Genomic DNA, 21221 nt, shown 5'->3' with positions numbered 1-21221 from the left:
CAAGGAGACCGGCAGCGTTTTGCCCCTGCTGTAGAGATCTATGGAACTTTGAACTTGAGAGAGATGATTTAGGGTATCTGGTGGAAGAAATTTCTAAGCAGCAAAGCATTCAAGAGGTGACTTGGGTGCTGTTAAAGGCATTCAGTTTCAAATGGGAAATGGAACATAAATGTTTGGAAAATTTGCAGCCTGACAATGGGATAGAAAAGAAAATTCGATTTTCTGAGTAGAAATTCAAGCCAGCTATAGAAATTTGCAAAAGTAACAAGGAGATGAATGTTAATCACCAAGACAATGGGGAAAATGTCTCCAGGGCATGTCAGAGACCTTTGTGGCAGCTCTTCCCATCACAGGCCTTGAGACCTAGGAGGAAAAAGTGGTTTTGTGGGCCAGGCCCAGGGTCCCTGTGCTGTGTGCAGCCTAGAGACTTGGTGCCCTGTGTCTCAGCCATTCCAGCCATGGCTGAAAGGGGCTAACATAGAGCTTGGACTGTGGCTTTAAAGGGTGCAGGCCTCAAGCCTTGGCAGTTTCCATGTGGTGTTGAGCCTGTGAGTGCACAGAAATCAATAATTGAGGTTTGGGAACTTCTGCTTAGATTTCAGAAGATGTGTGGAAACGCCTGGATGCCCAGGCAGAAATTTGCTGCAGGGGCGAGGTGCTCATGGAGAACCTCTGCTAGGGCAGCCTGGAAGGGAAATGTGGGGTCAGAGCCTCCACACACAGTCCCTGGGGTAGTGCCTAGAGGAGCTGTGAGAAGAGGGCCACCGTCTCCCAGATCCCAGAATCGTAGATGTACCGACAGCTTGCACCATGTGCCTGGAAAAGCTGCAGACACTCAGTGCCAACCAGTGAAGGCAGCCAGTAGAGAGGCTGTACCCTGCAAAGCCATGGGGCGGAGCTGCCCAAAACCATGGGAACCCACCTCTTGTATCAGCGTGACCTGGATGTGAGATATGGAGTCAAAGGAGATCATTTTGGAGCTTTAAGATTTGATTGCCCTGCTGGATTTTGGACTTGCATGGGGCCTGTAGCCCCTTTGTTTTGATCAATTTCTCCCATTCGGAATTGTTGTATTTAATCAATGCCTATACCCCCATTGTATCTAGGAAGTAACTAACTTGCTTTTGATTTTACAGGCTCATAAGTGGGAGAGACTTTCCTTGTCTCAATGAAACTTTGGACTGTGGACTTTTGAGTTAATGCTGAAATGAGTTAAGACTTTGGGGGACTGTTGGGAAGGCATGATTGGTTTCAAAATGTGAAGATATGAGATGCGGGAGGGTCCAGGGACTGAATGATGTGGTGTGGTTCTGTGTCCCTACCCAGATCTCATCTTGCAGCTCCCATAATTCTCACGTGTTATGGGAGGGACCCAGTAGGAGATGATTGAATCATGGGGATGGGTCTTTCCCATGCTGTTCTCATGATAGTGAATGGGTCTCGTGAGATCTCATGGTTTAACAAACGGGAATTTCTCTGCACAAGCTCTCTCTTTGCCTGCCACCATCCATATAAGGTGTGACTTGCTCCTCCCTGCATTCCACCATGTGGAAGTGTAAGTCCAGTAAACCTCTTTCTTTTGTAAGTTGCCCATTCTCAGGTGTATCTTTATCAGTACCGTTAAAAATGAACGAATACAGTATCTATCTTAAAGATTTATTATCTCTGATATACTAAGAGCCTTCTTAAGAATGTTCACCTGTTTGTTCATAATAGTGAAAAATGGAAATAATTGATATGTTAGTAGGAATTTAGATAGATTAGTTGTAAAACATTTATGTAATGGAAGTACATATTCATATACCTAAAATTAAAAGCTGCATCAAGTGACAGCTTACTCTCTATCCTTTACTATAACTTCTTTCAAGTTCTGTGGATGATTTGAAAATATTTTATTGCTGAAAGTAAGTCTTCCATGCAGAGAAACTGAGAGAAGTCCATGCCATTTCAAAAGATGAAAAGCAAAAATTGTTCAGCTTGAAATTATTTGGATAGACCTTTAAAACTAATTTTGTAAAATATTAGAGTAGTCTGAATAAGGAGAGTGTTGATATATGAACAAATATAGTGAACTAAGTAGTATCTCCTGTAGATTTATGATATGCCCTATTCCAAGAAAAAGCAGCTTCATCTTAATGAAAGTATAAAAGTTGACTAAGTAGCAAGTCTATAAAACTGTACTTTATTTGGGGATATTTCAATGTCCATTAGCGAGCTTCTGTACTATGAAAGTCTTCAAAGAGTATTTCAAGATCTGTGTGGAAACATACGATGAACAAATAATCACATTTTAAAATTATGGTCTCTTTAATGTAATTTAAAATTCTGTAGTATACCAATATGGTAATATAAACTCAAGAGTATGGAGCATTAACAGGGATTTACTTTTCATCATTTAATTTGAGTTACTTTTGCATTTATTTGGAAGATGATGTATTATTAAAACAAAAATATATAAAAATTAGGACTTTTAGGAATGGCAGTTTGAAGAGATTGAGAGTTCTTATAAAACTAGACAAAATTTTCACAAACAACAAATTCAGGATACTGGAAACTGACAAAGTAAGACAAATGAAGAAGTTTTCCTGCTTGAAAAACTGCTAAAGCTTTGGGAAAAACTGGCGAGAGTACTAACATTCTTGCCTGGGGTGCTGTTATATTCTGTTTGGTAATTGAGAACTAGAGTTTATCTATTCTGGAGCTAGGTGCAAAAATCAGCAGCTTAGCTACCAGGGGGAACAGAATCACTTTTGGGCAGTGGCACAAATAGTATGTCTTTGCCAGCTAACTGTCGTGGATTCAGTTGGAGCAGATGAAGAAACCCCACAGCTTTGCTAGGCAGAGCTCTAACTGGGGCAAGGATTACCTGCCAGAAAGTTGACAGGGAGGTCCTGGGAGTAAGGTAACAATAAAGGGCTGAGATAAACTCTCCACCTATTCTTGGCTGACTGTGAAACTGCCTGTCAAGGGGAGACAGTGAAAGTCCAGCCAAAAGTGAAAGCCAAGGGAGACTGAAGTCCTGGCTGCAATTTTGAATGATTTCCTAATCTACACACAGGTCATCAGTAGAGGGTAGGACTCCTATGGGTTCATTGCATGACCACTTACCTATGCATATGCAGGTGAGATTCCTAGAAAGAATCAAAGAATAAAAATACATAGAACATATATAAACTGAACACTAAATTGGCAGTTCTAAATCTAGCCATATCTATCATTATATTTAAATATGAATAGGAAAAATGCTTCAATCAGTAGTTTGTTGCCCTGGCAGAAAACAATGCACTCCTTCTGGGAATTCTTGTGATTCTGCATAATCATCTGTAAGTCCCAGGCTATCCTCCTGAAGCCTTTACTATGGCAAGGATTCAGACAACTTTTGGGATTATGGATGAACTGAGTAACCTTTGGCAAAGCACCATAACATGGAGATATCATGGGGCTTTTGGGTGGATTAGTGTAAACTTGTAAATGGTTATAGCAGTGTCTAGCAAGTAAACACTCAATAAATGTTAGTGATAGGATGATAGCCATGAATATCATGATGGTGATGATGGAGTAGTGATGATGATAATATCTCCTGTTCTAGAATGTGAACTCTATAAAAACAGAATCTTTGACTTTCTCATCTTTGAATTTAACTCTTAACACAGTACCTTGCCTGGAGTAGGTACTTAATACATGTCTCTTGATTAAATTGAATGAATGAATTGCATCTTGTTGTAGACTTCATAGATGAACTGACATTTCAAATGGTGTGATGATTAATTTTATGTGTCCGTTTGGCTAGATTATGGTGCCCAGTTATTTGATCAAACACAAGTCTAGATGTTATTCTAAGAAGTATTTGATAGTTGTTACTAGTATTTACAATCACTTGACTTTAAATAAAGGAGATAACTTTCGAGATTACTTTGGCAATTTGAGTGGGCCTCATCAAATAAATTGAAGACCTGAGGAGGAAAAGCTGAGGTTTACTGATGAACAAGGGATTCTTTTGTTTTGTTTTGTTTTTGAGTCAGAGTCTTTCTTTGTCACCCAGGGTGGAGTGCAGTTGCAAGATCATGGCTTATTGCAGCCTTGACCTCCTGGGCTCAAACAGGAATGTCTATAGTGATTGTCCTGTCCCTGCTGCACATGTGCACCTTGGGCATATGTGAGGCAGATAACTTTTCTCTTTAGGTCATATGTCTTCTGATTGTGAGAAACTGTATTTTAGGAGCTGTACATAAAGAACTACACCTCAGCAGCCTTATCTATACCAGGATTTTATTTAGATGCCAACATCCTGGATTTCAGGCTGAAGTTGTACAAGGATGAGATTTTAATTCCTTTCTTTCTTTCTTTTTTTTTTTTTTTTTGGTAGAGCATGAAAGTATTTTGCATGTGAGAGAAATGTAAGTTATTTGTGGTCAGAGAGCAGACTGGTGGTTTTAAATCTGTGCACAAAGTTTTTGCTACTCCTTCATTGAAAAGGTAGCATAACTACTCTGTCCTTGAGTTTGGATTATAGTTAGTGAGTCTAATGAATAGAATGTGGTAGGGGTGACAGTGTTAGATTCTGAGACTACATCATTGTGGCTTCCTTCTTGCTTTGCTCTTGGATCATCCACTTTGATTAACTAGAGCTGCATCATGAGGACACTCAGTAGCTCTTTGGAGAGGTTGCTGAATGTTCTTGCCAAAAGCTAGAAAGGAACTGAGGCTTCCAGCCAACAGCCCTGTGAATGAACCTTCTTGAGAAGCAGATTCTCAAGCTCCAGTCAAGTTTTCAGTTGACTGCAGCCTAAATGACATCTTGACCACAATTTCATGAGAAATTTCAGCACAGAGACACATAGCTCAACCTATCTCAGATTTCTGACCCATAGAAATTACATGAGATAATAAATGTATACTGATGCTTTAAACCACTAAGTTTCAAGGTAATTTGTTTTGTAGTACTAGGTAATTAACAAGTAGATATAGTGGATATCACTATTAAGATATGGTTGTAGAAGAACACACATTGAAAAATGTAACCTAACTACTCTTCTTGAGTGTAGACTGTAGTGATTCTAATGAATAGAATGTGGTAAGAATGACAGTGTTAGATTTTCGAGACTACATCAGTTCAGTCAATTGTTAGGCAACTCCGATTTACCTTTTCTTTTAACATGTATGATGTTTTTAAACTTAGCTGGTCACAGGCTTGATTTGTTGAGGCCAAATGTAGGTATTGAATCCCAATTGCTTTTGCACCGACCTAATACTTTGGTCAGTGTCTGATTTTTACTGTATTAGAATGAAACTGCCCTGTCCATAGACTGTATTTTTTAATGTTTTGGTGAATGTGTAATTGTGTGCTTCCAAATATTTTCACAGATACTTTGTGACTGTCCTTTCGAATTTTACCATTTATCTCTATTTATTTCAAACAGTGTTCAAGGTGGTGATTGAAATGTTAGAAATATAAGCCACGTTCATTTCTAGATATGAATGTAAGATACATTATAGGAAAAAATGTTGGCAGAATTAGTAGAGACTTATCTTTTCTATTTTCAAGAACTATATGCCCAGGAGCTGGGTTTTTTGTTTTTGTGTTTTTAAAATTTTAATGGACAGGCCAGACCCAGTGGCTCATGCCTGTAATTCCAGCACTTTGGGAGGCCAAAGCAGGAGGATTTCTTGAGACCAGGAGTTCAAGACCAGCCTGGGCGACATAGTGAGATCCTGTATCTACAAAATAATGAAAAAATTAGCTGAATGCGGTGGTGTGTCCTGTCGTCCTAGCTGCTTGGAAGGCTGAGGGGAAAGGATCACTTAAGTCCAAGAGTTAGAGTCTGCAGTGAGCTGTGATGGCACCACTATACTCCAGAGACCTTGTCTCTTAAGAAAAAAAATTAATTGAGAAATACAAATTGTATATATTTATGATATACAACATGATGTTTGATATATGTATACATTGTGCAATGGCTAAATCAAGCTAACATTTGTTTCTTGACTATATAGTTGAATATGTCTTAAGTTGTAAAAGTAAAAAGCTGAAATTTATTAAGTATGTTTATATATTTATGACTATAATATGTCATAGTTTAAAAATTTAAAACAATTTGACAGGGAAATACTTAAAAATGAAAAAATAGACTAATTATTTTATAAAAGTAATATAATCTCTCATAATGGAATCATCAGCAGAGACACTGTTACTTGCTAACATTTAGCCATTACTATGTTGTCTTTATCTTTAATAAAAAGGTCAAACTAACAGTGAAACAGCTGAACTTTGACAGGTGTTTGTTACTTCAGGTCATATTCTTATCATTGATAATTATTTCTATTTAAATGGAAATGTCTAATAATACCCTCTTTTTTCTTCTCAGGGAAGTTCTCCAAAGCTGGAATTTTCTACAACTTCAGTGATTACTGAATGTCTGATAAGTTCAAGGAAATGCCGCACTCAGGTTAAAATTATTTATATAAAGTATTTAATGGTTTAATTTATTTGGTCATATTTGTGGCCTTTTGGCAAGTGTTACTTATTTTGGCTGCAGCTCTTTTCACTTTTTGGGGCGTCAATTTTTAGTTGAAGTAAAACAATATAGGTATTTAACAGTTTGGTTACATCTTAGTAAATGTGAGAATGAAAAGCTTGGTATGTATGATAGAGGATGTTATCATGTGATTATTATTACTACTGTTTTTTTACTTCTTGGACCTTTTGATTTTAGTGCACAGAAATCAAGCTACCATAAAGATGTTAGGATCAAGTAATCTCACAGAGATCTAGGCTTCTTGAAATGTTATGGAAGTTACAGGTTACTGCCAAAGGTTCAAAGGATACCTTTTTTAGCAGATGTTACCAGAGTTATCAGACTGGGATACTGGTGTTTAGTAAGTATGGTTTCTTGACTGTCTCTGATTTCTTGAGGGACTGTTGCTCAGTTTGGTGGCCATACTGGTACTTCCAAATCAAGAGAATCTTGAACATTCCAGCCTAAGGATCATCTGTGTCTTTGAAAAAAGCCTTTAGTAAGCTGAGATATCTGGATCTAATACTCCATTTGTCTGACTTCCTGTTTTTCCTTTTTTTATATTTTTGAGACAGGGTTTCACTCTCTTGCCCAGGGTGGAGTGCAGTGGCATGCAGCTTTGATTTCCCGGGCTTAAGCAATCCTTCTGCATCAGTCCTGTTAGTAGCTGGGACTTTAGGTGCTTGCCACCATATGCGGCTAACTTTTGTATTTTTTTGAGGTAGAATTTGCCATGCTGCCCAGGCTGGTCTTGAACTCCAGGGCTCAAGCAATCTGTCCACCTTGGCCTCCCAAAATGCTGGGATTACAGGTGTGCACTAATGTGCCTAGCCTAGTCTGACTTATTACTGAGTCACTAGGGTGGCTTACTTCCTTGTCCACAGGTTATCTAATAATGTCCAGATATCACTCATGTGCAGTTGCACTGTGATTGGGTAACAGTGACCTATCTATGATGAAGAGCCAATAATATGTATAGCCCAGAGGGCTCAAAAAGGGCAGGACTGGGCTTATCATGGAAGGAGTGGATTGTTCATTTACTGCATTATCAGTATTCAAGTAAATTTGCTGAGGATGATAACTGTGACTTAAGCCAAGAAAGGTAAAATATAGAATTATTGAGGGGAACATTCTTATTTTATTTAGAAAGATATTTAATAATTCAGAGTCAGGCTGTAGTTATTTATCTTTTAGATGCAAGCTGAAACACAGCTTTTAGAGCTCTAAAAACCTATGGTTGCCAAATGCAGAGATATGTTATTGACTTGTTTTAGAGACGTGCACTGCGCACATTGTAAATGGTTACAAATGCTTTGCCTGGACTCAGATAGTTTTTTTTCATCACACTGGAGTATGTTCTTCCAATAGATGGATAGAGAAGTAATTTTTTCTTTTTAACATTTTGTTTGAAACGTAGCGTACACATAGAAAAGTGCATACATTCTAAGGGTACAGCTTGGTGAAAGCCGTTTCTGAATGTAAAGCCATTACCCATTTGTAGTTTAATTGTACTTATGAACTAACATTTCCATCTGGAAACTTTTGACAAGACTTTTCCATTTTATTTTTATTTTTTATTTTTTTGACTTGGAATCTTTATTGAACACAGATATGAGAGAAAAGGCATTGGTGTTATTATTTAAGGAAATATGTTTTCTTTAAATATTCTTTCCAGAAACAGTTTTGGGTTCGAGTTCCTCATAAGGCTGCTGTAAAAATTAGGGAATATATGCAATATGTCTGGCATGTAACATTATTATTTAGAATATTGCAGCTGTTACTAATGATTTTTTTTTAAAGAAATTAAGACGGGGAGATACAGAAGACAGTAGTTGAAATATGACATAGAAAAAATTACCTGGTAGGCACAACACAGTATTCACTTTTACATTAAAATTCTGAATGTTAACACCCTTTGATTGTATTTAAGAAGGTGATAAGTCTACTTTTTGAGGTGAATGTTCGTTACAATTAAAGTTTTAATAGTGGTAAAGCAGCATTTTTAGTTTCAAAGACAATAATACAAACTATTTTTACTTTTGAGAGGAGTGAAACTGTAAAAACATGTTTAGGTTTACAAAAATACTTGTAATGATCTTTATTCCTTTTGGCACTTCATTTTCAAATTGGATGTTTTGTCACCAATTGAATGGACTGAAAAATTAAGCATATTACTATGAATTTTCTGGAATAAAACTAGTTTTCATTTCTACTCATTGTTTTTACCTACTGCAAAGTGGAATTCATTATTAAGTAGTTAAATATCAGTAGTAACTTTATGAATATAAATTTGTTAATCTGCTGTATCACATAGCTTTGGTTGTATTACAGACCTCACTAACTTAGTGGCTTAAAACAGCAAATGTTTCTCACAGTTCTGTGGATCTGCTGGTTGATTTTTTTAGTCTAGAATGGTTGACTAGGGATGAATGGTTTAGGATGGCTTTACTCACATGTCTGACAGTGGCAGATGTTTTGCCCAGGGAAGGATCTTAAATTTCTGGTGTTGAACTTGATTTCAGCTGGGATGAGATAGTCCCATCATCTATCAGGCTAAGAATTCCAGCTCATCATGTGGTGGCAGGAAGGTTTTTAGGAATAAGAGAGGATAAGCACTTTTCAAGTCTCTCTCCTTGTGCTACATGTGCTATTTTCCTGTTGTCCAAAGCAAGTCACATGGTCAATCCATTTTATAAATGCTATAACACAGTCACTTTTTTAAAGTTTTACTCGGCATGAACAGGATCCATTAAGGAATAACTATGTTAGACAGCATGCATTTGTAGTAAGTGCTACGTGATTTATAACTTTCTCTAGTAGTATGCAGTATTAAAAGCTTTAATAAAGAAGATGAGGTTAATTAAGGTTTGATATAATCAGAGGTAAATATATAATAAGGAACTTTACAGCATTGCTGAAATGGCTGATGATGAGTTTAGTTGGGTCTGGAGGTAAGAGATACTAAAAATATGTAAAGAACTTGGGGGAAGAGTTCTAGGGACTGAGGAGGTGAGAAGGGTAAGTAACAGATTCAGTGAGTAAGAAGTAGGTTGAAGAAAAGAGGTTTTGGTCAGCAAGGGATTTTAAGAATTGGGATGCAAGGGATCTGCATATTTAGGAAATCCAAGATGGAGTAGAATTAGATAATTAAAGCTGAAAAACAGAAACTCATGATTCCAAGGTCTTAGAAAGATTTATTGCTTGAATGTTTTAGTAAACTTAAAGATCATTTTTATTGCTAACATTCCTTGCTTCTGTAAGTCTGTGATGTCATAGAGATGGGTGAAATGGATATGGTAGAAAAATTCTGAATTACTTTTTGAAATCATTGAACAAGGTGGAGAAGGTCCAGAAGCATACCACGAACTATAGAAGAAGGAAAGATGAAGTAATCTGATGCAACTGGTCTGCATGAAATGCGTAGACCGTTGTCCCAGCTGAAACTTACTTTTCCAATTAGGAAAATTAATTTTCTTTCCTGTGTGTCCACTTAAAAAATTTGACTCTTCTTCATCCTATTCACATTTGTATTTTATTCACTTAGTTACCCTTAGCAAGTAGAGAGGTGTTGAGGAAGTAGAGCAGGAGGTAGGATTGGTGGCTTTTAAAAGTGATTAAAGTTAGGAAGACATTTAAAAATTCTCAGCAGTTCATTTTCTTGAATTAAAAAGCTTCTTATAACTCTGGATAGAGTATCAAATATTATATTACTTGCTTGGAATCCAACTATTAAGGCATTTATAAGGCAGAGATTATTTGAATAAGATGTTATTCTAACAGTAAAAATGTTAGAATTATCAAATTTTAGCCTCAAAATTTTTAGACTGCTAACCAGTTTTATTAGAAGATAAAATATATTACTAAGTTGATAATGTTTTTTTATGTTTCTAATTTTATAAAAATATGGGACCAGAATTAAGATGGTATGTTTATCTGTCATTGTGAGATTACAGCTTGGAAGGGAGCTTAAAAGTATGTATTGCAATCCAAATAACACATTTCATTAAAATATGTATAGAGTTCTTTATATTTTTGTGTTGTACATATATATATATAATTATAGCAGAAGAGATGAAACTTATTTTTATAGTTTTATCTTTAAAGATTTTGTAATCAACTAATTTGGCATGTATTTTTAACATTACTAAACATAGTTCTCTTATATAGCCAATTACATGAATATTTAAATATATTTGATAACCAATGTTTGCACTTTTTTAGTATACTGAAAAATAATTTTTTTGACTTTGTTTCTTAAAGTTTTCAAGTGATTAAGTATTGGGCTTTAATTTTTATAAAGTCCTGTTAGTTGGACTTAAGGAAGTTTGAGACAATGTACTTTAATAACTACTGCAGAAAGAGTTATCTAGGAGAATGTGGATTTGACTTATCACAGGATCAGCACAGATAGGAAGGACTGATCCAGTTGGCTTTGATAGATTTCGTGTGTCTTATTTAAATTACTTTTTAAATTTTTTCCCACCAATAGGAATTTTAAAAATCCCCTTTGACCAAGTTAATTTTTATTTTTTATGTTTAGGATAAATTTATTTACCATTTGGCTCCAGCTGAAAAATCACATGGCAGACTGCAAAACAGAACATCAAGATCACAAAAGAAAAAATCCAAGTCACCTGAGAGAAGTAAATACTGTATAAATGCAAAAAACTACGAACAGCCTACAATTTCTTCAAAATCACACTCTCCATCTCCCTACACAAAAAGACGCATGTGTGAGCTATCTGAAGACACCAGGCGGCGGCTGGCCCATTTAAATCTGGGACCCTATGAGTTCAAAAAAGAAACAGATAAACCTCCATTTGTGATTAGACATGTATGTGTTCTTTTAAGTATTTCTGTTTGAAACTGATCAGTTTTTCCCCCCCAAAAAAGTTATTCTGAAATGTCTTTCAACTTCTAGCTTATATTAATACTTTTCTTTCCTGACTGCTACCCTGGCAGTCTAAGATGGGAAATTAATTTAGAATGAAAGAACTTGCATTTTTTCAGTCTTCAGACCTGACAGAGATCAAGCTGTGTTATGAATGCCATGTTAAATCTCTCAGTACCGGTTTCCTTTCTTCTACAGTAGATATCATCATAACTCTACCAACTGAACTTGGTTGTAATTGACATTAGTACTGAAATGGCAGAGTAGGGCTTTAAAAGAGAACCAAATATTCTTTATGAAAAGGAAGACCCTCCTTTTTCAAGTTTTAAAATTAAAATGGAAAGTAAGTTTCCTTTCAAATTACATCCCTTGGGTAAGCTTTGTATAATGGATCTTCGAAGCAAATTGTTGTTTGATGGTTATGGAAAGGCCTTTGAAAATGCAAAAAGTTCATTTAAGGGTAACCTAGTTCTAATCTTTCTGTACTGAATTGTGCTGTTGATATAGTTGAAATTTAGAGTCTTGTGTTTATGTGATTATCAAATAGACTTTGGCTAAATTTAAGGGTTTGGAATCAGAATGTTTAGTAAAGGACTCCCTCAGAATCTTCATGGTTTTCTGAACTTTTATAAAGTATTTTTACCTTAAAAGCAATTCTTCACTGAACGCTTTCAAACTAATAAAAGTATGAATTAATATAATATATATATAATAATACTAAACCTCAAGATTTCAGTGCTGATAGAAGCAAAATAACTTTTTGGGATATCTATAAAAATATTTCTGACTAATTTCTTTAATTCATTTTTTCTAAATTTTAAAATGAATTCATCCAACATGAAAATATGCCCCTTCGGTGGTCTAATAACTTTTTGAACATACACAATCTGAAAGTTCAGATTTTCTTTATGATACCTTTTTAAAACAATTTAAATATTATCTTAAGCAACATTTCATTCCACCTATATTTTGACTGAGTCATTTTTTTAACTCTTAAGTAATAGATTGTTTCATTATAAATGAAAATTTATAGTATAATGGATGCTTTTAAGCGGCAGTATTTTATTGAGGTTATTGTGACTACTTTTCTCATTTCTACAGAATTTGATTTTAACTTTTGGTCACTTTTTTGTTGTTTGACCAATATTCAGATAATATTTTAGTTGCATATTTGGTGACAGTTTTAGTATGCCTTTAATTTTAAATCTTCCCATAATTACAAATTAAATTGATAAGAAAGGATATACTATATTTCATCCGAAGGAATAGTAACATTTTAATTAAAACGCTTATGCACAAAAATAAACTGAAATATTTTAGGGGTGAGCCACATTAAAATTGTTTGGAAAAATAACTGCTTTTGTTTAAATGTTTGTTTTATTATTACTTTTTATGTCAGTGTTTAGAATGGAATAATTCTAATATTGCTTGATACAAACTTTGAAATTCGTATTTAAATGGTTTCCCTCCCTAGCTTTTCAATAAGCAGAAATGCCTACTCCTAAGTCTATACTTAGAAAATTGCTTACATTATTAAATAGGAAAGTGAATTTTCCAATTGTATTTATAAACATAGAGGTTTTTTTTCTCCATATCCATTCATAGTTTTAGAAGCACTTAGCAAATTGGTAACCAAACACAATTTTAACTTAATACATGCATATGCAAAATGTAACACTTTCAGGAAAGACATTGTAGTGAATGTACATGGTAATCTACACTGTAAGATTACTTTTATGAAAAGTAATCTTAAAGAATAAGGAAACAGTCTTAAGAAATCAATTCACATGCTTCCAAGATTCTTTCATCTTAAAGATAAGGAAACAGTTTTAAGAAATCAATTAGCATGTTTCTGAAGAAACTGGTGCAATTATCCTAGAGGAGTAAAACAGCGTTTTTATTTTTCATTTACGCAGAATAAGATCTTTTCTTTTTCTACTGTGGTAAAATACACATAAATTTACCATTTCAGATTTAAACTGTACAATTCAGTTGTTTTAAGGATGTTCACAGTGTTACGCAGCTATCTGATTCCAGAACTTCTTCGTCTCCTAAATGGAAACTCTGTACTCATTAAGTATTCACTCCCCATTCCTTCCTTCCCATAGTCTTGGCAACCACTAATCTGCTTTCTGTCTCTATGAATTTGCCTATAAATAGAATTATAAATAGAATTATACAACATTTCATATAAATAGAATTATATAACATTTGGCCTTTTGTGTCTGGCTTTTTTCACTTAGCACAGTGTTTTTGAGGTTCATCCATGTTGCATATATCAGTACTTGATTCCTTTTTATGGCTTAATTATATCCTGTTGTAAGGCTATATACCACATTTTACCCATTGTGTGGGTTGTCTTTTTAAAAAAAATTGTTTTTTTAAATTGTGGTTATATATATTATAAAATTTACCGTTTTAACCATCTTTGAGTGTGTAGTTTAGAGACATTAAGTATATTCATGTTGTTATACAACCATGCCACCATCTATCTCTAGAACTTTTTTCATCTTGCTAAACTGAAACTCTGTGCCCATTAAGCAATAACTTTACATTCCTGTCTCCCCCAACACGTGACATCCACTACCATTCTACAATTTCTATGAATTTGACTACTCTTGATACCTCATATAAGTGTGATTATATATCCTGTGTCCTATTTTGATTGGCTTATTTAACTTAGTATAATATTCATAAAGGTTCATCTATGTTATAGCATATGTGAGACTCTCCCTTTTACAGTTGAATAATATTTTCTTATATGTATATACTACATTTGTTTGTTCATTCTCCTCTTGATAGACACTTGGTTTGCTTCCATCTTTTGGATATTATGAGTAATGTTGCTGTGTCACAATGTGTACAGTGTGAATAATACTGCTGTAAACATAGGTGTACAAATATATTTTTGAGGCCCTGCTTTCAACTCTTTCGTGTATATACCTAGATGAAAAATTGCTGAGTCATATCGTAATTCTGTTCTAAATTGTTTGAGACCCTGACATAGTGTTTTTTATAGCAGGTGTACCATTTTGCACTGCACACCAACAAATTGCAAGTGTTCTTCTCCAACACTTTATTTTCATAGTAGCCATCCTAATGTGTATGTCACTATGATTTTGTGGTATCTCAAAATTACAGTGAAGTAGTATCTCACTATGATTTTGATTTCTGTCTCCTTAATGATTAGCGATGTTGAATTTTTTCTTTTCATGTTCTTATTGGCCATTTGTATAACTTCTGTGGATAAATGTCTATTCAAGTTCATTTTTAAATCTATTTGTTTTTGTTATTGAGTTGTAGGGGTTCTTTATTCCGGATAATAACCCCTTATCAGATAAATGATTTGTAAATATTGTCACTGATTCAATGGGTTGCCTTTTCATTCTGTTGATATTATTTTTTGATGTACAAAAATTTTAAATTTTGATGAATAGGAATTTGTTTTTACACATTTGTATCATTATTTTTACTTTTTGTTAGGAAATGTGGTTAACTATTATTATATTAAGCTATAGATCACTGAGCATGCTGGGCTCTGAAAGCAGCCAAGTAAAGACACTGTTTGAATTAAAAATGTGCATGCTAAGGAGATAAGCAAATGACTAGACTTTTAAAAATATGGCAAAGTATATTGCTCTTTTTTTAACCTTGTTAAAAAAAGCAGACTAGGCGCTGGAGTAATAAACATTTCAATTCCAAGTCTGTTTATTTTAAAGTAAGCACATATATATAATTAAAAAGTTTTGAAGTTAAATTTCAATTTTATTTTGCAATGAACAACCAAATACTTGAATAAACTTTTTGGAACATGCCAGACTCTCATGGGCACCATCATATTTCCCTGATTATGTATGCTCTCTGTACCCTAGTAGTTTTTCTGGTGCCATGAGATTGAAAGTGTAGGAATGTTTCAACTCTCTTTTACATAAAAATCCTGCTTCCTCTAGGTTGATCCCCCAAGTCCCAGGGCTGATACTTTATTTGGATCTTCTGGCAGAGACTGTGAAAGAGATGGATGGTCAAGGGTGCACAATGGTAAGCTAGAAGTTTTCTTTATTCATTGCCGTAGTTGCCTGAGCTACAATCAAGCTTTTAATTTGGCATTAATTAACAAAAACAGAATCTTTGTTACATTATTGGATAATATTGTATAATGTAGCTTTTTACATCTTGTGGTGCACCCATATAGTTACTCTCTAAAATATTAGGATTTCTGTGCTACTATAAATCATTTCCTACCTTGAGATTTAGAATATATATATTAACATGTTAAAAAATGTGATATATTCTAGTAAAAAATGACTTGATTACTTTTACTCGACATTTTATAAACTGAACTGTGGAACCCTTTTCTCACCAAGTAATTTTAACTATGTTGACAAGAATGGTTTTTCATCTGTAGCCCTAGCAGTCCTATGGTTAGATAAGTTGCTTCTTAAGTTCAATATGAATATAATTTTTGTGAAGAAGGTTAAATAGTATTGTATAATTAAGGGTATTGAGTGTTAATATCCGTAGACATTGGCTAGTGAGTTCAATAAGTATTCCCTAGCAGCCTTTAAAGTTAATTTAGTACATACTAAGAAAATCATAGAGGAAGAAAAAGGAGATTGAGCGAAAAAAAATAGAATCATTAATAGAATCATTACATTGAGTGAGCTTCATCTCTATTTCTAACATGTTGTGTGTAATCTCTTATTTTTTTAGTGATGAAATTAAACATTCTTTTCTGAAAACATGCAGAGTTCGTGCTTGTTTTTGTTTTTTAGCACTAGCAGGGAGATAGATGTGATAATCAACAAGTCTTTTATATCCACAATAGCAGATTATGTGAAATTAGAAACAGATATTACACACTGTTCTCTCTCTTGGAAGAAGCTTATGGACACGGAAAATGAGCTTTAGGAACAAGCCAATGTAAAGTAATAAGCCAATGTAAAGTAACTTTAATGTAGGTGTTTCTTTGGAAGATTTTTTGGGAACACTTGAGCATCTGATTTTTCTTGACAATTACATATTTGCCAGCAGAACTGTTGTAATTCCTAATAACTTTTAATCAAAGCAGTCAGCTACCTATGTAGAGGTATAATCAGAGAGGTCAATAATGAGTTGTTGTTTTCTTTTAACTTTTTATTTTGATTTTGACATAATTTCAGACTTACAGAAAAGTAATAGTAGTACAAAGAATTGCCATATAGCTTTCACTCAGAATCCATAAACAATAATATTTGCTTTTTCTTTCTCTTTTTCTCTTTCCTCTGCCTGTGTATGAGTCTGTGTATAGATTTTTTTTGACAAGAATATTATTATGGACTGAATTTGTATGCCCTAAAAGTTCATATGTTGAAGGCCTAGCCCCTAATATGGCGGTTTAGAGATGGAGGCTTTGGGAGTGATTAGGTTTAGATGGGGTCCTGAGAATGGGGCCTTCATAATGACATTATTGTCCTTACAAACAAATACACCAGAGAACTTGTTCTCGCCTTCTCTCGCTGCCATTTGAGGACCCAACTAGAAGGCAACCATCTACAAGAGAGGAAGAGAGAACTTACCAGAACCTGACCATGCTGACACTCCGATTTCTAATTTTCAGTCTTCAGAACTGTGAGAAATAAAATTCTGTTGTTTAAGCTACCCAGTCCATGATATTTTGTTATGGTAGCCTGAACAGATTAATTCAGACAATATTTTATATGATTAACACCAGTTAATTAACAATGTAGCAGATTAACAATGATATAATAATATTAACTGATCTATAAAGCTAAATCAGATTTTGCCAGTTGTCCTAATAATATCTTCATAGCAAAAGAAATATTGTCATATATACCATTCAGTTGCCATGCCTCTTTTGTTTTCCTTAATATGGATTAGTTCCTTAGTCTTTCATTGTGCTTAATGACATTGATAATTTTGAAGAGCATAAGCCAGCTATTTTGTAGAATGTTCCTCAATTTGGGTTGGTTTGATTTTTCCTCATGATTAGATTCAGATTATTTATTTTCCCCCAGAATACAACAGAAGTGATGTGTTACTCTCAGTGCATCACACCAGGAGGTATGTGGTGTTTCTGTACTACTGGGGATGTTAATTTTAGTCATTTGATTAAGATGGATGTGCTGGTTTTCTCCATCAAAAAGGTGCTATTTCTGTCTTTTGTAATTGTACGGAAATACTTTGAAATTATGTAATATCCTATTATACCTCAACTTTGACTCCTTTAGCATATATTGATGACTGTTGCCTGAAACAATTTCTTACTCTGATTTTTGCCAAATAGTGATTTTTTAAAAATTCTATTCCTCTTTGTACATTTAAGAGCTGGATTTCTAGAGCTTTTCCTTCTTGCGTTTCTGACCTTAATGTCCCCCTCCACCTTTTTTTTTTAAAACTACATTTTTTCTCCTGGCTGATAGCTGAGCAGTTCCTGAACTTTTGGGTTCTCATCAACCATTTAAATACATATGGGGATTTCTTATGGTAGGACCTCTTACACTTAATGAATTTTCACTTTTGATTTTACTGTAATAGAAATTCTTCTTGAACATTTTCTTGCAAATTATCTTGCCTAATATTTATTTTTTATAGGATGCCATTTTCACCAACATTACTGCTTTAGTTCTCAAAATAATCATGTGAAGATGGATTTAATTATATTTGAGAAAAACGGCAGCGGTTTAGAGAAGTTATGTGACTTGATAGTTACACATCTAGAATCCAGGTCTTCTAGCTTCTAGCTCCTTCTTTTCTACCAGTCTCATACTACTTTCTCTACTTTCATTAAGGTATATTTTTTAAAATAAAAATTTCAAGCACATTGTATCTGTTACTGCCGTGTTATATAATTCTAATTGTAATTTGTGCAGTCCTTTTGAAGAAACTCAGTATCTCTTGTAATGTGATGCTTTTTGTAAGCTTTATCTAGTTATTTTTGTATTTGAAGAGGAAATCGAAGACATCCATCCTGGCCTCTTTTTACATTTTGCTTAGGAATTTAGGAAATATGTTAGACTCTCTCTCTCCTCTTAGAGGAACCTTCTTTTCTTCTCGTCTTTTGAAGATTCTTTTATGAGTCTCATTTCTATGTAAAATCGTAATATTTTATGAACTTCCATTAATCCCTTATCAGATGATTAACTGTCACAAAGTAAAATAGAAATAACATTTCAAATCCCAATATGTCATATCTTGAGTAGACAACAGTAACTGGTAATGTTTTAATATTTTCTGAATAAAATGGCATGTAGTCATCATGTACATCCTCATTAGTAAATATCTCATTAATTTCTGTTTGCTTTTAAACATGTCCCTCTTGTTTGAATTTCTTATGGATGAAGAAACCTGAGGTTTAAAGAAGGATAGTAAGTTGCATGAAGTCATACACACAAGATTTGACCTATTTCTTTTTTTTTCTTCCTACTTTTCTAAATGATTATGTCCATCTCAAGTTTCTTTACCTTTAGGAAATTTTTCCTGATTGCCTTACCTTGAGAGATTACTCTCTGGTATAACTGTTTAATATTATAATTGTTATACCATTCTGACTTAGTTTGTTCTTTATACTGCTGTTGTTCAACTTTGGTTATAACTTAACCAAAACAGATTATAATTACTTCATAGCCATGGGCCCTGGTTTTCATCTCCTTTATTTCTTACATTTGAAATACAGTTTGTGACTAATTGGTGGTGAGGGTGATTAAATATGAACACTGGGAAACCTCAGATCAAAGTAATAGATTAATTTGTAGAAATAAAATTATAAACCTGTGCAAATCAGGGTAAGTTTATAAATGGTTTGTGGAATGCAGAAGCCATACAAGTGCTTTAACATACAGAAACTTTTAATATAATGCTAGCTTCCAGGAAATACATACTATTTCCAGAAATTATTACCTTAATTTTCAGAGTTAGCATATCCTTGTCCTTATTTTCTGAGACAGGGTCTTGCTTTGTCATTCAGGCTGGAGTGTGTGATGTAACATGGCTCACTGCAGCCTCGACCTCCCTGGTTCAAATGATCTTCCCACCTTAACTGTCTTAGTAGCTGGGACTACAGGCATGCATGCACCACCATGCCCAGCTACTTTTTTGGGGTTTTTTTTTGGCTGTAGAGTGTTGCCCAGGCTGGTCTTGAACTCCTAAACTCAGGAGATCCTCCTGCCTTAGTCTCCCAAAGTGCTGGGATTACAGGTATGAGGCACCGTGTCCAGATGTCCTTCTCATTTTTTTTTTCAGCTACTTGTGATCATGCTATATATTAGACTTGTACAGAAGAGAAGTTGGACTGTGAATTTATTCTTATTTTTAATTTTTGAAAAGCATTTGAAGTAAATCGAATCTTACTGACATTATGTGGAGAAGTTGACATCGTGTAAAAGACATTAATATTTCAGCTGATTTCTGGTATGGCTCAGGGCACCTAGAAAATATCTTGTACCATAAAAAATTCTGAAGGATTTGCTGAATACAGACTACTATAGGTCTTTATTTTCTGGATAAGGTGGTTTGGGAAGGTAAAATATAGAACCATAGAATGCTTTTGAGTGATATGTGTGAGTGAGAGTAGAATTTTATGGTTCTGATTTTCTGTTTTAAAAATTGATACGTAACATTTTACATATTTATGGGGTACATGTGATATTTTGTTACGTTGTGTGGAATGTGTCATGATCAAGGAAGAGTGGTTAAATTGTCTACCACTTTGTGTATTTGTCATTTCCTTATGTTAGGAACAATTTAAGTCCTCTTTTCCAGCTACTTTGAAATATATAATACATTGTTGTTAACAATAGTTACTATGCTCCCCTTTGACAACAGAATATACCTATTTTCTAATCTTATGTTTGTACCTGTTAAGCTATTGCTCTTTGTCATCCCCCACTACCAACCTACCCTTCCCAGCCTCTAGTATCGATTATTCTACTTTCTATGAGAGAATATTTTTAGCTTCCTCATATGAGAACATGCAATATTTGGCTTTATTCCCTGATTTATTTCCCTTGAAACAGTGACCCCCCAGTTCCATTCATGTTGCTGCAAATGACATGATACCATTAATTTTATGCCCTAATTACTTTATTATTCCATTGTGTATATATATACCTTTTCTTTATCCATTCATCTATTGATAAACAGTTAGGTTGATTCCATGTTTTGGAGACTGTGAATAGTACTGCAATATCTCTTCAATATACTGATTTCCTTTCCTTTGGATGAATACCCAGTAGTGAGATTGCTGACTGTATGGTAGTTCTATTTTTAGTTTTACATTCAAGTTTATGATTGATATGTGTGGTTTTGTTCCTGCCATATTGTTATTTTCCAGTGGTTTTCTATATTCTTTTGTCCTTTCTTTTTCTCTTGTTTGTCATTGTGGTTTGGTGGTTATCTGTGGTTTGTACCATGAGTCCTTTCTCTTTCTCATTTGTGTGTTTGCTTTATCATTGAGTTTTGTATTTTCATGTGTTTTCAAGATGGTAAAGGTCGTTCTTTTGCTTTCAGGTTTAGAGTTCCCTTGATCACATCTCGTAGGCTGGCTTACTGGTGATGAATTCCCTCAGCTTTTACTTACCTGGGAAATACTTTATTTTTCCTAAATTTATGAAAGATTTTTTTTTTGGATATGTTAATAGTGAGTGTCCTTGACTGGCAGATTTTTTTCTTTCAGCATTTTGAATTTATTATCCCATTCCTGGTCTGTAAGGTTTCTACTTAGAAATCTGCTGTTAGTCTAATGGGGGTTTCTTTATAGGTGATTAGTCACTTTTCTGTTATTCAGGATTCTTTTTTGTCATTGACTTTAGACATTTTGG

General features: G+C 34.3%; 1 protein-coding gene across 3 annotated transcripts in view; it reads left to right on the top strand.

The window, feature by feature from the left end:
- The window catches only part of SPATA6 (spermatogenesis associated 6), a 212580-nt gene that overhangs the window by 98638 nt on the left and 92721 nt on the right, over positions 1-21221 (top strand). For all 3 annotated transcript variants that reach the window (XM_012000348.1, XM_012000350.1, XM_012000347.1), the window contains 3 exons: positions 6366-6446; positions 11056-11349; positions 15357-15444. In XM_012000348.1, coding sequence (XP_011855738.1) covers positions 6366-6446; positions 11056-11349; positions 15357-15444 — 463 coding nt within the window. The remainder of the gene's footprint in view (positions 1-6365; positions 6447-11055; positions 11350-15356; positions 15445-21221) is intronic.

Source organism: Mandrillus leucophaeus, unplaced genomic scaffold, assembly GCF_000951045.1.
Source record: "Mandrillus leucophaeus isolate KB7577 unplaced genomic scaffold, Mleu.le_1.0 Scaffold626, whole genome shotgun sequence".
NCBI lineage: Eukaryota > Metazoa > Chordata > Mammalia > Primates > Cercopithecidae > Mandrillus > Mandrillus leucophaeus.
Note: the sequence above shows the minus strand (reverse complement) of the source record. Positions and strands in the feature narration are given on the sequence as shown.